At 42.4% G+C, this 17,214-nt stretch overlaps 2 protein-coding genes across 2 annotated transcripts in view; one reads left to right on the top strand and one right to left on the bottom strand.

Annotated features, from left to right (window-relative positions):
- The window catches only part of xpr1a (xenotropic and polytropic retrovirus receptor 1a), a 69,806-nt gene extending 63,495 nt beyond the window's left edge, over positions 1-6,311 (bottom strand). The window contains exons 1-2 of the mRNA XM_018673313.2: positions 6,231-6,311; positions 4,330-4,947 (exon numbers count right to left, since the gene is read on the bottom strand). Of these exons, the coding sequence (XP_018528829.1) occupies positions 4,330-4,398 (69 nt within the window). The 5' untranslated portion in view covers positions 4,399-4,947; positions 6,231-6,311. The remainder of the gene's footprint in view (positions 1-4,329; positions 4,948-6,230) is intronic.
- Positions 6,312-6,317: 6 nt separating this feature from the next.
- acbd6 (acyl-CoA binding domain containing 6) overlaps positions 6,318-17,214 on the top strand; it is a 30,741-nt gene continuing 19,844 nt past the window's right edge. The window contains exons 1-5 of the mRNA XM_018673314.2: positions 6,318-6,791; positions 7,077-7,141; positions 7,365-7,461; positions 10,326-10,402; positions 14,598-14,703. Of these exons, the coding sequence (XP_018528830.1) occupies positions 6,513-6,791; positions 7,077-7,141; positions 7,365-7,461; positions 10,326-10,402; positions 14,598-14,703 (624 nt within the window). The 5' untranslated portion in view covers positions 6,318-6,512. The remainder of the gene's footprint in view (positions 6,792-7,076; positions 7,142-7,364; positions 7,462-10,325; positions 10,403-14,597; positions 14,704-17,214) is intronic.

Below are 17,214 nucleotides of genomic sequence, written 5' to 3'. Positions count from 1 at the left end.
CTGGGTGGCTCTTTGGGGAAATGGGATAAACCTTCAGGCTTGCCAGTAATCAGTAGAGAAACCTGTAGACAATAACTAAGCCAAGCCTAATGGGGCCATCAGATTGAATGACCATGCATTAACGTGATGATGATGCTTACTCACTAAACCAGACATGCCTGTAACACAAGTACCAGACTTTTGTCAGTATGTCCAGCTGAGATTGACACTGTAGAGTGTCCAGTCGATTGAATGCTGTCAATGGAATTCAATCTTTTAATAGACGTGATATGTTGAGTGGACACTAAGCAAAATATTTGTGCGACTATATTGTCAAATCCCTCCTCTAAGGTGCTTGACATCGTTACCCCCATGCTTAAAGAGATCACACAGTGTGCATTATTAGTCTGAAGAGATCTCTGGCTTGAGCAGAAAGCCAGTGGTGGATCACTTGAATCCCTTGCCATGTATTTAAGTGAGTCCCTGCATGTAGGAAGAGGAGTAGAGAGGATGGGAGGGGAGGGATGATGGGAGGGGAGGAGGGGAGCAGAGGGCAGGTCTGGTCGGGGACCAGATGTCCTCCCAGTGGGGGAGGAACGGCGAGGTGAGGATGGAAGGAAGGAGGTTGGTATAGAAAAGGGGGGCTCTCAGCAGTTGCCATGCCTGTTGTATACATAATGTTCGTATTGTAGAACATGCTGATAAATCACACAAACTATACATGATGCTGTATATTTAATGCATCATTTCCTTTTTGTCTGTCGCAATACAAAGCTTACCATGCTTGTTTAGACATTTAAACTACATCACTTAACTTAATTAGAGAAAGACAAGGCTTCACCTTTGAACAAACGACAATCACTCACTGAAATCACACAGGCACCTGCTTTTCGTCGACATACTGTAATATCACTTTGCTAGTTTGAATTGTAAATGCACGTCTCCACATGCACTCCCCTCCTCCTCCTCCCCCTTCGTCTAAGCTTACACGAGTGATTAGACTGCAGACATTAATGCATAAGTGGCCTTGTTCTCCCGCCCACACACACACACACACACACCTGCATCTACCTTTCAGTCTTTCTTTATACCTGTACTGTCCAATACACAGTTATACAACACACATTTAAATTCCACTGTTGCCGCACAGAATTATTTTACATGCTGTAATTCATGCAAGTTTGTCTTTGTATGAAAAACCCTCGGGCACGTAGAGAAATTAAAGTGGGAAGCAGAAAGTAAACTCCAACTGTTGCTGAGTTTATAAAATGCTTTTAATATGTTTAGACTTAATAACTATCACATTTAAAGACAAATCCTCTCTCCACTTATCAGTCCACATCCCCTGCCCTCTGGCACAAGCCTCTGGAATCGACAGGACATGCACACCTCCATACCAAACAGCTGTTTAGCATACAGGTTTATAACCACAATCCCACAGGATAAAGCACACACCTAATTACTCTATCACTCAATCGCCTTGTCAATGCCTCCACATTCAGATGAAGTGCCGCACTAACTAAAGCTTGTATTTGCTGGAACAGCCACTTTGCCGCATCCTTCTCATCTGCATAGAAACCAGCTGACCAATCTGAATAGGCAGCGCACAGATTTCCACACAATAGCGCGTGCTCCAAAAATAGGGAGGAGAGCGAAAACTGGGCAGCAGGTTAATTAATCCAACTACCACACAAAGGCAATAATATCACTTCAAACCACAGTCGGTTTGGACGTGGGCAGCTGTAATATTGCATACACCACAGAAACAGCCACTGCAGAAAAAATGACCTGTGCTATGTCACTGTGTCAATAGACAGACAACTGAATTACTACACAGCAGTTGTGTCGGGCACAGTGGCCACTGAAACACCTAATGCAAAATACATACATTGGAGTCTGTTTATGGTGACTACCACTGTATGGAATAACTGAATGTTTGCTGAATGCACTTCAAGATATCTGCACTGGTCCCTGAACCGCTTATGTTTCACCACAACAGCAGCAAATCCAGGCTGACATTAAAATTGACTTCTTTTAAAGTCTGTTTTATCTCTCTGACCCACTTCACTAAAGTTTATTCTCTGAATATAACTTTATGTTTGTCCTTGCCTCTTTACTGGTTTCTCAGGGCATGAAAGCCTTGAGTGAGATGTCCATCATCTGTAGGTATGGGCTGTCTCCCTGATCTCTCCCTGCCCCACCCACTCAGGAGGTAATGTGTTTACAGAGGTCAGACAAAGACTGAAGGCAGCCGCAAAAACACAAATACTCACAAACCCGTCCTCGCTGCAATACCTATATATAATTCAGATTTGAGGAAGAATAAAAACTGTATGAATAGGAGAGCAATCCACCAGGTCTACATAATTCAATAGCTACACATGTGACAACAATATGTTTGTATAGGCTGGATTTCGGGGAAAAGAAAAGGAAAACAAAGGCATCGGCTCCATGTGAATCATGTATCAATGATCGATTACAGTTGTGTTCACATGAGACTTATTGTTTAGCTTCAAATTTTTATAGAAATTAATGTAAAATAATGTATTTCTTTTGCAGATACAGACTGGTCCATCAATCTTTCCTGCTCACAAAAAACAGTTAATCAAGTAATAATGCATCCTTAGATATATCTAAAATTATTAGGTAGCAATCGGCTCTTGAAACCATTTTTAGGAATTAGAGTGCCTCTATTGGAAGTTACTGATTAGGATGGATTGATAAAATACCATAATATCAAAACTTTAATGTCACTTGAAGATTATTATATCTAATAAAACTGAACAACACTGATGCACGCAGATGACAGAGAAAATCTATCACCATCCATCTCAGGTCAGTGAGAACCGAGGCAAAGACTGGAGGTGTAAAATGGCTGGTATGGCCATGCATCTGTCCCTGGGCTCACTGTGCGGCAGTCTCTACACACAAAGACCCCTGAAAGGCTGCACATGTATGTTAATAACCAATGAAAATAAAACCATACAGTTGAGTTGTCCTCTACCTATTACATATTGGACACCTATTTAATGTTTTTCCCCATTTGAATTATGTTGCCTGAGGATGTTTTTACTACACACTGATGACAACATATCATTCATGTCAGGCTGGACAGATCCAAATGTCTGCTGCAGCAGTTATCTGACTTATAGTAATATCCAGGGCATGTTTCCAAAATAAAACCGGTGCAGTGAGCTTCTGTTGAGTCTGGGATGAAGGTTGCTGGGGTTGAAGAGAACAGGGTCTTTGTCTATAATTCATAGAGCTAAATGGAACGGAGCAGCCTGTCCTGTCACTGCATGTCTGCACTAAAGCTCTTAATGTAGAGCCAGTAAGAAGTGGGGTGTGAAAATAAAATACTCCTCAAGCGCTGTACACTACCCAACAAAGACCATGTGTGCAAACAAAGATCTCCCTAAATCCAGACCTCAGGAACCAAATAGAATATCCTGTTAGATGAGTCCTCCAGGCTGATTCCAAGAGAAAACCACTTCTGTTAAACTGTGCAAAATATTAATGATACCTACATCTAGATAAAAATAATATATGATGTCTATATCTTTTTACCAAAGCTCGATGAATAATTAGAGATGCAAATTTGAAATTTTGCAACAACCAGTAATTGATACCTGGGAGACTACCCTTGCTTTCAGTTGGATTGTTGCAACATAATAACATAATTAAACATAATTCAAAGAGGGTCAGCTTTGGTACAATTACAGCAATAGGCAATAAACCCCCTCCCACCCCCCCTTTTTTTCTGTATATCCCCTCTGTTAAATTATGAACAAACAAGACAAGAGGCACAATGGCACAAAAAAAAAAAATAAAATTTCATTTAAATCAAAGGCACAAATATTTGTTTTGCAACTATAAAAAAATAAATAATACACAATAAAGCTAAAGAAATTATTCATTAAAACATTTCCAAAATACTTCAAATAAAGAACTAATTTATTTTGTAGATTTTTTTCCCAGTATGAAACACACTCATTTGTTCAGTAAACTGCTCGTTCTGCTCATATTTAGGTGTTGTAAACTCAGCAAACACCAATAATAAACATTGAATGCTCCCAACGGCTCTTAACAACCGCAGTCAATTTTCCCCTCCATAAACAATAGGGCATCCCTTATCTTTCCCGTCGTTTATGGCTCTCAGGAGCAGGCTATACTGAAACTAAAAAAATACATATTTAAGAAGGCTTTAAATGTTTTCCTTAGTTAATAATGACTCTTATCTTATAGTTTCTTGGAATAATTTCCAAGTAAATGTGATGTATTTGTTGGAGTTTCGGCCATACCCACATCCACAATGCTTTTATTTCAAACACAAGATAAATTTCACTTTACCTCATACTGAAGATACTGTTTCCTCCACTCAGGAGTGATGTGGGACGAAAGATGCTCCGCGAATTTCATTTTGCCGGAACAAGTGTCCCCCTCAAACCTCCGTTAAATCCGAAAGCGGCTGTCCCCTTCCCCGTCGACGCGACTTTTTGTAATGTCAGTCAACTTGCTGGATCAACATGCGGCGCGTCAGCCCGGCGCACTCCGCTCCCCTGTCTTCACTCCACTTCTGTCTCGTCCCGGTCAGTGCACTCCCCTGCGCAGATCCCGTCCCACATACTATTTCACTGGAGGGGACGGCAACGACACAGCAGCCCGTCTTTTTAACAGGTGGTCGGATGGCAGCGTGTGTAGCGGAGAGCCGGTGAGAGTGGCTCAGTGACTTTGCTCCGTCCCTCCCTGGGCAGGTCTGGGGACACTGCGGTCCGCCATCGCATTGAGCCACAGCGACGTGGTTGCGTCAGCAGAGCGCGCAGTGGCACCGGGCGTTGTTGGGACCTCCTGTTTAAAGTGTTGGCAGTGCGGCCAAGGACCCCCTCACCTTCTGCACCCCACTTGATTGAGTAGTTTTTGTCTGAGGTGCCGTCGTCTGAGAGGTTTGTTGTTGCTGTTGTTGTGTGTCTGCAATCAAAGAGGGGATACAGTTACACCCTATATTCTAACAGTAATAGGCTACATTTAGTTTATGTTCAGTTTCCAGCTTATAGTGGAAACTCAGTTTAAATAGCACATCGCCTCTAATGACTGGAAACATGCTCTTTTAAATTATAATCCACTGTTCTCATCTCTTTGTCTCTCTCTTACTAGCCGTTATTCGAGTTATGGATAAGCATAAGTCCTGTTTATTTCTACAGTTTATCTGGAAATGGGACAACGAATTATAGGATGCCTATTTTAATGAGGAAGTCTTTCTTATGCTCTGGAAAAGCAGCGAGTTTTAAGAGAACTTAATAGGCTACCATTACTTGCAGGATGTTTCAAAGGGATCTCATTATATTGCCCCTATGATTACCTTACGGCAAAGGTAATCAGACCAAAACTAGACATACGCTTATAAAACATGTTGCTTTTAGAATAGTTTAATTAACTTGTCTGGTTTAAAAATTTCCCAGCCAGTTCTTAATTCAATCCAGTTTTGTTTTGTTGAAACTCATGATGGGACAGCCAGTCATTCTGCTGCAGAGACATAACAGGTGATAACTCATCATTGTGCCAACAGCAGCATCTGCTGGACAAATTGCGCTGTTGCATTTTGTCAGCAACTCGTGTAATTTAGCTACTTCGCAACAGCTGTCAAAAGTTTCAAATTCAGAAATGAAAGAGGCATCGTGTTGACCGGCAGTAGAATATCTATCAATCAATCAATCAATCGACCTGAAAATTAAAACAGAAGTTGGACAAACTCGACTCATGTTGGACATAAAAGTAAATAAACGAGTAGTCAGTCGTAAAGCTGAGGCAACTGAGGACCAAATAAAATTCACCGGCGATAAAAGGCTGCAGAGTTCACCAGGCAAACATAAAGCTAACCTTAATAAGCTAACAAGCGAAACTTAGGTTACATATCAAAAATGACCTTGTTGGCAGTTTGTAACGCTATGAAAAATAACAAATAAAGGGTTGATCATTTATATTTGAACACATTATCAAACCACCTTTTTGACTTTTGAAAATGTTTAAGTAGCAGTGGGCTAGCCACTGGCACTAACGTTGGCTTTAATATTTACTGTTGTCAGTTAACTGAGTAGTTACCATGCACACCATAAGCACACAAACGCACGCAGATGTTTTTATTTTCATGTACCATGTTACCTTATTTAAATACATTGATATACCCAAATAAAGCAACGATTTCAGAGTCTTTCTCTGTCTTTGTTTTGTCGTTTGGCGTGTTTCTTTCTTACCGATGGACCACCGCGAAGCCCAGACAGGAAAGCAACCGGAACCTTTCTTGCTAACAGGAAGTTTAGCCGAGGATTTTATTTGACTGTACCAGAGACGGACCAACGGGAGAAACAGATCCGGCTGTCACGGTTTCTCAACGATAACGGATTAAAAAACAAAACGGTTGCTGAAATACTTCAAAAACATTTACCCGGCAGCTGCTCTCCGTTCGCTTTTAATATTTTTCATACGGATCCGCGGCGCTCGTCGTGTCCGGCGCTACGCTATAAACAACAATAACAATGGCTTCTGGGTCGCCGTCGTCCTCTCCGGACACTGCGACGGGCTCAGGTACAGACCCAGCCCGGCCCGACACAGGGGAGCCCCTCGGCGGAGCAGGCTCAGACTCCGACTCGGACCTTGGTTTGGGAAAATTTGATTGCAGCGCCATGGAAATGGGGGACCGACTGGAGGGAGAGGAGCTGGAGAGGGAGTTTGACTCTGCAGCCGACCGCGTACGAGATCTGGCTCAGACGGCCAGTAGGGACCAGCTGCTGTACCTGTATGCCCGCTACAAACAGGTGAGAGTCGGATTGAATGGCGCTGTGGTCGTGTAGGCCGATTTCAAGCCCTCAAGTGCTAGCTGCATGCGGCTGTACATGAAAACCATATGCAATGATACTAAATACTCAACATTCACGTTTCTTTGATTTTTGACTGAGGGCTCAAGCCCATAGCTTAGATTAAATTAGATTAGAGTAGATAGATACTTTATTAATCCGCACGGGAAATTCACATATTTTGCCATTTGGTGTCATTAGGCCTATTTAAATCAGCCGCATCATTTACACTTGTTGTGTTTACAGGTCAAAGTGGGAAAGTGCAATACACCAAAGCCTGGCTTCTTCGACTTTGAAGGGCAAAGAAAATGGTATGTAGCCTAAACTTGGTGTTCATGTTATAATAAATGGTTTGCACATAGTTGTAGACATACCGTACATGAGTGAGTTTGTTATTGTGGGGTGTAGTACAATTGGACCAACTTTGTGTGTATGTGTGAGAGAGAGATATTTTTTTGTAAATTATTACAATACCCAGTACAGATAAGAATAATGATGATCATGTTGATGACAATTATTATGATATCCTTACAGGCAAGCCTGGAAGCAGCTTGGAGACATGGATGCCGAGCAGGCAATGCAGGAGTACATTTCCTGTGTCAACGTGTTGGACCCTGAAGGCAACACAAAAGTAATGACAACCATTTCTGAGAAGTTACAGCTGATTCCCACAAATGCATCAAATGTACTATGCTATACAACTTTGAGTTACTCTCCTCCTTCTTGTATTATAATGGATTCCAGTAAGTTTATATAATAGTACATATAGGAAGGTTTAATAAAACTCTTTAAATCAATGATGTGAACATCACAGATGCTAAGTGACATGCAGAATTGGTGAAATATATACTTATCTTGTTTGCAGCAATTTGTTTGTCCTGTTTAAAAGGCAGTGTTGTTGGAGTTAATCATATGATCCAGTCAGAGAGTATTGGCCAGAAGCCCTGGACTTGTGTATTCTGTAAACCTCTACCTTGCCTACCTGATAAGAAAAATGTTGCTGAAATCCCACCAATCTGGCACTTTGTACTAAGACAAGCCTTTAGAAGTATTTAAAATATACACAAGTGTTCAACTCATCTCTACTCCATGGTGAGGAAAATGATGACAAATATAGAAACATCCAATGTCATATTTCCCCCTTTAGGATGCAGTGCAGTGTTTTTTCCAGTAGAGGTCAGTGTCACAGTGTCATTTTGTCTTAGGCCCTTCAGTGGCTCTTTATTCTTCACTTGTAGCATGAAAAATACATGAGGAAATTATGTTGTCGTCCTCAATAGCTGACATTTTGGGGTATGAATAATGCAAGGAACTGTCAGAGATGGCTGTCGAGATGTGCCTCTGTGTATGGTGACATAAGAGAGTTTGTTTACATCCCTACACACTCCTGTGTCGAGTCATTGGACTGTCATGAGAGTTGTGTTGCCATGGACAGGCTGTCCGTTGGGGCACAAGCATTCAGTTACAACAACAGCTTTGTACTGTCTGAGACTGTCTGAAGAGTATTATTAATGGAACACTAAGAAGAACAAACCTGTCAGGCGTGATGTTAATGTCAAAATGTGTGCCAAGTAAATATTCTTGCATTGAACCAGGCCAACTGATTGATGCGCATGATTATAGGGGAGATACTGTTCACAAAGTGACACGAAAGTGTCAGCTTTTAAGGATCCATTTTCAAAGGATGATCTAAAGTACACTAAGCTAAATAAAGCTCAGTGACCAGTGAAGTTTACAGCAGTTGGCAGCAGTAGGTGTTTAGCATTCCTTCAAAATTTATTGTCAGAGGCTACTAATTTATACAGTTAGGGTATTTTATAGCATTTTATTTCAAAAAACAATGTTCTAAAATTGAGATGAGATTGAGGCCAACATTAAGGAAATTGTTTTCTAAATTTAGTCCACATCATTTTAGAGAAGACTTGACCAGTCTGCTAAGTTTGGCGAATTTCCATTATTTAATCAAGCTAGATAAAGTTTGATGGCCTGAAACTTTATTTGATATTAGAGAGTAAAACGAACTCTTTCAGGCTGCAGTTTTTAGGTAAGTTGAGGGCTTGGTTTAAAAGTCTGTCATAATATATGTTTTATTTATGTATATTTTTGTATACCTAGTTGTAATGGTTGTAACCACCACAACCTACCTTAACGTAAATGTAATCCCTGGTGTTGGCTCGTGATTAAGTGAAAACAGCATCACTAAAATGGAAAGCTTGACACCTGGATTCCTTCTACAAGTGTAATATACTCTCTAAATGGAGTGGGGATGGAGTCACAGTCACATTCTTTCTTTCCATTGTCTGCTTTCCCTCACCTCTTCCTCCCTTCCTCATTGTTCACCTCTGTGCTATCTGCGTTTCCTCTACTAATCTTTCCCCCAACCTCTTTTCTTCTTTAACCTCTTCATTCTATTATTGCCCCTATCCCTCCTCTTTCTTTGCTCTCTGTCCACATTTATGTCATTTTAATAGTGTCACTGTCAACCACATGTCCAACCCTGACACATTGTTTTTGTCTTCAACCACGCCGCAGGGCAATACTCGCTGACTCTGCCCCAAAGCCACACAATGCCAGGAGAGAGCTCAGCAGACAGGCCAGCGAACGCACAAATGGCCCCCCTGAAAAGAAGCTGATTGTATTAGTGTTAACAAAGCACCTTAGCATGGCGGCAGCTATTCTTTTGGAAGCACAGTTAAAATGGTGTAAGTAGAAGTGCATAGACAGGGAGGCAGGGGAGAGAATAATAGGTAGAATTTGACCTCTGTTCCTGTCTCAATTGTTGAGCAGACACTGGCTTTATATTACATTACACTGCAGAGGAACAGGGCCAGTGCATCAGCGAATATTCTGAGTTTCTGAAGTGAATTACGTTGTCCCAAAAGTGCACGCACGGTTGTTTTGCTTCGCTTGTCATGTTCTTCCCCCACTCTCCCCATTTTCTGAAATCAGATTTGTGTGGGTTCTTTTGTGAGTCGAGGTTGGTCAGCGAAGAATAGGCTGGGTAATAAAGTCTTGGCCGGACTGATTGTAAAATGGAATTCCATGAAAACACAAAAGATTAACAACAGTCACAAAATAAGGCGCAATATATTTTATGTTGTTCTGTTGCATGTTATTGGATATTTGTTGCCAGTGAGGTCACGTCTAAAACCCCAGAGACCCGTGTCTGAAAATTGCACATTCTCAACTTTATGTCTGTCCTGTGGCAGCTTTGCAAAGGCTGTAGGTGAAGGGCTATAGGTAAAGCCATTCATGGTGAATGGGTTAACCCAGCCCCATTGTATTGCGTTGAGCACAAAAAACAGTAAAGCCAGTGTCTCTGTCCATATGGGATGGTAACACAGGCTGCAGAACTGACAAACAAACTAGACTAGGCTAGCGACACTATCAATTTCTGATCAATAAGTAAGTTAACAGTGACTGACATCTGTACACATTTTGACTGTGTATAAGGTGGATATTGCTCTTTAATGTTGGACTGTTTTTAATTGACAGGAAAGACAAGGAACAGAGAGGAGAACAGGCTTCGGAGGAGCAGCAGTCAGCTCTCTATACCAGGAGGAGATGATCAGGTACTTACATCAGAAGCAACAAAAAAAACACACACACAAGTATCCATCAGAAACCACCCGTGACATCTATTATGCAGGGACTGGCAGTAAGCATCTTAAAGAGTTTCACAGACACACATTGTGCATTGTTGACTCTGTACACACCTCACACACTCTCTTTCTCAACTCTGTGTACTTAAGTTGTGTTTTCAGATGCCAAAGCATCTAAAAGCCTTTCCCAGATCTCCAGGGTGCTTGAACAGACTCAGCTTTTTTCCCCCCAGTTGTGAATCACCACTTATTTAATGCTTAGGTCAACTGAGTCTGAGTCTGGCATTGTTAACCAATGCTCTCGTTGCTGTATTTGATTATATTCAACAGACCGTAACTGCAGTTAGGGCCCGGAGACGTCATACAGTTCTGATTTATGTTAATGAAATATATTTTCCATTTACTTCTGCCTGGCAGACTTACTCAAGCTTAAAAACCTCATCTTCATTTCAATGAAAAAAGAGCTCTTTTGGAGATGAAAATGAGATGTGTGAATCCTGCAGGTTTTCCTCCTAAATGGCTGCGTGTGATTAGTATGCACGGTCTTGGGAAGAGGCGGCCAGAGTCTCCCCTTTTTAATTACACTGCGATTCGGGGGGTAGTCCGGTGGGGTGGGTGGGGTGGGGTGGAGTGATGAAGACAGGCTGGATACAGCAGAGGGAGGCAGGTACAGCAGGTTTCCCAGAATGGCGCTCCCCTTGGTGATATCCAGTTGCAGCATTGCCCCGAGGGAAAGTGGGAAGGAGGAAGTCATTAACACGGCACGTACACACACCTATGCACATGTGTGCACACATAAACATACACTTGCCGCTATACGTCGACGCGATTGCATTCGAATCCATGCACAACCTGCCGGAACTGTCACACTCACTGCTCTGCTGCATTTCAATTTCCTTTTTCTCTCACACACACACACACACACACACATACACATACACATACACAGACCCACTCCATATTAAACAGCTAAGCACCTGTTAACCAGACAGAGTTAATTGCATTGCTCAGTGCTCATCTCGAGCTTAGAGTGTGTGTATGTGTGTGTATCGACAAAAGCTGGATTGATTAGCAATATCCCTGGGCTACTGAGCTGATCAGTGTGTGATTGAGGAGGCTTTGAATGCTACATTTGTAATTCTCTCACCCATCTTGAAAAAGGATTCTGATAAACACAGGAGGTTTTGTTGTCTGGACACTTTGCTGGAAGCCAGCGCTGAGTTATTTGAGTTCTCTTTGTTTCTCATACGTCCATGGAGCTCAGCCATGTTGAGAGTGTAGACCAGCGTCCTATAGGGGATGTGATGACAGATTGTGTGTGTGTGTGTGTGTGTGTGTGTGTGTGTGATGGATGGTGTGGACATGGTGTTGATCACTGAAGCTCAGGCCAGGTAGATGAGTGTTCTCCACCACTGTGGCCAGTTTAGCCTGATGGATGAAGGACATATCTGCCAGTACACCAGACTGGACACACACATGTGACCGCATAGTAGTCACACCCACACACACCCACACCTATATATAGATACATATATAGAGTCACATACACATACAAAACCTTTGGTACCCGAGCTGTTGTGAAGACAGAGTAGCCTGTGACCTTCCCAGCATGCACTGCAGCGCTGTTGATGTCACGTCGTTTATAGGACCCTCATTAATCATTTGTTTGTTTATAGCCTGGTTGTTTGTGTGTGTGTGTGTGTGTGTGTGTGTGTGTGTGTGTGTGTGGATTCATGTGTTTTCTTACTGTCGCACAGACTGTATACAGGTGTGACTTATGTGTGTACATTCATAAATGAGGGTATATTAGTGATTGTGTATATTATATAACATTAACACTACACACTCAGCTGTGTGTGTGTGTGTGCTCTATATATGTGAGCATGTGTCATGCACCAGTCAGGCCAGCCCCGTCCAACCATCGACGAAAGACTGATGAGCTGGCCTATTGATTAGTTGCCGGGGGAGACGGATGGCGACCACACATCAGGGACACTTGGGGTCACTGTGGCCATCAGACAAGGAAGTGGGTGTGGCCCAGTGTGAAGACTCATGAATAAACATAGTGCTGGTAATCAGGAGTATGCAAATGAATGTGCTCATACATAACCTAGCTGTGATAAAAGTGTAATGAGTTATTCATAATTCATCACAGGCTGATGAGGAAACGGCAGGGGGAGAGAGGGGGGGAGGAACGAGAGAAGTGAGAGAGAGAAAGGAAAAGCATGCAGATGAAAAGATGAAGAAAGGGAAGTGCAGAGGTTCATTAAAGAACTTTGTGTCTGCAGTTAGTATCAATTTTGGAGCTGGATTCTCACAGTAAACAATTAAATGTGCTGATTGTGAGCAGGAAAGGTTTATCTCTCCTGGGTGTAGTTTTAAGTTGTAGCTGATCCAGCTGTGTTTGGAGTAAGTACTCCTATTGTACTACTGTGATTCTCTGAGCAAAATGTTGGCATTTGTATTGAACTTGGCCAGTGGATGTATCATCCCTGTTAATATTGCAGCTTTAATTTCAGTAAGATAATAAAACAGATTGCCAAATTAAAGGGGCAATTTAGTATAGCAACACTGTTGAGTTTTTAAAAAACCCAAAACCCTCCCAAAAACACTATATCCAACACTTTCTAAAACACAACTCAATGACATCTTTATTAGGCCTTCTCTGCCTGGTGGATAAACCCAGTTAGTAATGCAGGCTTTACATTTAACATTTTAGTCTCCAACTTTAGGCCAGCATTGTCGCAATGACATCTCTAGGGTTATGTTCTCATGTCACTTGACAGTAAACTTGAGCTCCTCGATCAGTATATACTGCCAAACTCGGTAATCGAAGTTTGTAACTTTGACATTAAGGCCATGTTCTCCCCACCAACCTAAACAACATCCTCAGTCTTATTAGAGCAACAGCCCACAGTGGCTCCTGTGTGGCTGGAGCCGTGGGTGTGTGTGCGCGTGGCGTGGGACCTGTAAGGCCCAGTGCAGCAGAGCTAGCAGGCGTCGCAGACGGGAACTGGGGGATTTGGCCTTGGGGACGACAGACTTACTGCGTGGGAGTGGTGCAGTTGCGGCGGGGATGTGGGGTTTTCTGACAGACAATAGAGCACTAAATTCAATTAATCTGAATGGCCAGCATGGTTAAGCGGGAGGGGAAGGCGTAAAGCTCTAAATGAGATTTCGCCCCTTCTCTCCCCCTCACCCAGCAGCCCTCCACCACCACCGCCGCTGCACCCTGTCTTCCCCCCAGCACTCACTCCTGTCCCCAATGCCAGGAGGTGATTAGAGACACAGAGATATAATCAGTGTTGGGATGGTGCCACTGTGTGTGTCTGTGTGTGTGTGTGTGTGTGTGTGTGTGTGTGTGTTGTATGTCAGTGTTCCCGTGGGATGAGGCACGTGCGGTGGCAGCTTGTGTGTCAGACATGGAGAGTAGTTATGTGTTGGTGTTATCTGTTTCGTCTGTGTGTTTGATAAGTAAATACTGTAGTAACATAAGGCTTGCTTCCTTAGGTGCGCACACACTTGAAGCATGTAAAAGAAGATCAAGGGCAGATCCACCCAAATTACATTAAAAAATACAGTTTCTAACTCACCTCACTTTCTAGCCATGCAGATACCGTGGAGTACTGTAGACTTATTTTTGCCCTGGTTTTGAGACATGCTGTACATGCTGCATTTCTGCCACCAACCTGTGCAATAGAGGTGAATGGAGTTTGGCTCCTGGTGCCAACAGCATTGAAAATTTCCAACAAAACCCTCAAAACATCTGGATAATAGACAAAGCAGGATATTGTTGGTGGTTTTCATAGGGGGCTTTTCTTCTGTAGAAAGTAGTTGTGATGAAAATTGTTCACAGTGAGCCCTGTGGATTATTCAGCATAACCAGGATGGTGAATGCAGAAAGAAATGGAGCTGTTCATTTGTCACAATATATTTTTTTAAAGCCATGAGCACCACAAATAAAATTCCTTTCACCTTCATTGTGTTGTGGTAGAGACTCGCTGAAATCTCAGACAGATCTCTCAAAGTATAATATAAGTAAAACCAAAGCAAAGTCATCTGATTCTATAACTACAAATGATGGTCCAAAAAATAAAGTTGACTATATGTTTTCCCGTCTTTCTCTCTCTCTCTCTTTCTGTTTCAATTTCTCTATCACTCTTAGGGAAGAGGATAAAAACATCTTTGACTACTGCAGAGAAAACAACATCGACCACATCAGCAAGGCCATCAGCTCCCAGACAGTGGACGTCAATACTAAAGACGAAGAGGTAACTGAAATATGCAAAATGAAACTGTACTGGAGTCACGTGAGAGTAGCAAGTTATAGTACTACTTGAATAGATTGTTACCATGACAACAATAGTCTATCTATGTGTAATGTAGTTAACAGGTAGCGGGCCAGAGGTAGAGAAAGGGAATTAGCCTTTCACCTTTCACCACCCTTTCACAGATATTCACGTTCAACCCCCAGTGTCAGGAAGCATTTCCCCTGCTGATGTGTCTTTTAGTTATACACTGATTCCACACCAGCTGCAGGGTTGCTGTCCCACCTTCTGACCCCTTGTGCATGAGGGCAGGGGAAAATGATCAGAAGAGTATCATGAAAAATACAGGTCACTGGGGTTTTTTGCCATCATTACATAATGGTTGCAATGATCTGAAGCCACAAACACATGGGAACCTCTCCTCAGGCTGAGGTGCGTAAATTGTGTGAACGGCTATTATTACCATCGCGGGGTGTTTTCTGGATTGACCCTGAAATCCATTCATCTGTCCTTGATTCATTATCGGCCAGGCCAAATGGCTCGCTCTCTGCCTGTCTCTCTCATCCCAGCCGCTCTTCACATAAGCAGGCAGTCGGCTGCTTGTGAGTCCCCAGTCAAAGACCAGATGGTCGAGGGCCCTCAGCAGCAGAGAAAGCTTTGTCTGTTCTGTGAGGCTGTCGTCTGTTTGCTCGCAGTGCTACTCACTCAACAGCAGAGGGCAATGGTGAAGTTTCACATCCACAAAAAGCCTGAGATGCCTCTGCAGCTCAGAGACGGACACAGAGAGAGGCTCTGTCCCAGAAGATACTGTGTGGGTCTGTGACCAAGTATCTACCTGTGTTAAGTGTTTCTAGTATTGCCAGCAATGCCACTTAAGACTGCAGATGTATGGAAGATTTTCAGAACACATTAGGTTTTTTTTTGGTTTTTTTTGGTTAAAAAAAACTCATCTGGTCATTCATGCAAATTCCATGTAACTCTTGGTTGTGCAGGCTCAGATGCTTTTGAAAATGATTTTTTTCAGCCATCTTTACAATTGCAGTCAAAAAACAATAAAACAAAGGTATTTCAGGGAAACTAAAGTCAAGGATTGTTGTTAAAGTCACATAATAAAGACGACACAGTTATAACAGGGTATGTCCTTCTGTATGATAAAACATTTTGAAAGGCATGTACTTCTCAAAGTCTCGTTCAGAGGAAAACAGATTATTTATGTAATTAATAAGTCATGATCACCTCTGGAAGGCCTGACAACATTGCACATTGTTTGACCTCAAACAAAACCTTTAACTTAACAAGGCAGGAAAGCTGTCATTTATAGTTCTGTGTTGTGTTACTCTGGTTTGGGACACACTACCCAGTGTATATATTTACCTCATTATACCTCATTGATATGTCTTTGTGATTAATTTAGATAATCATTGTTGCTCTCTCAGAATCATTATAATGCTTACGTTTCCAATAAATAACCAACAGACAACATCTGTCACTTCCCTTAAGTACCTTTTTAATCGTGCCTTTAATATTTGAAATGCACTTGCGTACTTTTTTGCATACCTGCCTCCTCTACTGACTCAAACATGCAAAACCACAAGTATGTATATTGGGACAGAGCCAGAGAGAGAGGATGAGATATAAGAGACTGAGGAAGGAAAAGAAGCAGTGAGCTTTTCACACCTTTGTATAATACATCTTGCATACATATACTTTTACAACAGGGTGAATGTGTTGTGCATTTGTGCGTCTGGTTAGAGATGTCCTACTACAGGTAGTCTTTCTATGTGTGTGTGGCTTTCGAAGTGTGGCTACTGTCTACACACCTGAGCAGAGTTTAATATTTGTCACGTGAGGTTTTACCTTCCTTGATAAAAGCCTATTTCAGTTCTGATCAGAAGAGACCATTCATAATTGTCCAGTCTTCTAAATGTCAAGGCTGGCCCAAACTGTGAGTGTTTCTGTGAATGTTGTGTTCTCAACTCTGAATGCTGCACTTATTCCGTTTGACACATTCAGGCTAATACTGAGTTAGTGCAGTGTCCCGTTGGAAGTGGTCTTTAGTGAAATTGTGGCCAGCAGTCAACAGCAGCACACCTGGAAGAGAGCAGGCAAGAGAGTGAGAGGGAGAGAGGGAGGGAGAGAGAGAGAGCGACTGACTTATTGGTATTCTGGCCTGGCTCATAAGTATCCATTTTAACATGCAGCCGTGGTGATCAATATGATTTAAGCAACAGAATTGGACTTGGAGAGTTTGCTTTACCTAATTGGCCTCACTGAAAAATGAGCTCGCATGGTTTTATTAGAACAAGGATCTTGGACCTAAGGAGAGGATGGTGTGTGTGTGTGTGTGTGTGTGTGTGTGAGTGTGACTATGTACGATATAGTAAGGTGGCTACTGATCAGCTGCTCCTTTTTTGTGCACATTAGTCAAGCTTTGTCCTGGAGCACCTACTGCTTTTCTTTGCACACACACACACACACACACACACACACACACACACACAGAGCAGTCCACAT

The sequence above is a fragment of the Lates calcarifer genome, linkage group LG17, assembly GCF_001640805.2.
Source record: "Lates calcarifer isolate ASB-BC8 linkage group LG17, TLL_Latcal_v3, whole genome shotgun sequence".
NCBI classification, from domain to species: domain Eukaryota; kingdom Metazoa; phylum Chordata; class Actinopteri; family Centropomidae; genus Lates; species Lates calcarifer.
Note: the sequence above shows the minus strand (reverse complement) of the source record. Positions and strands in the feature narration are given on the sequence as shown.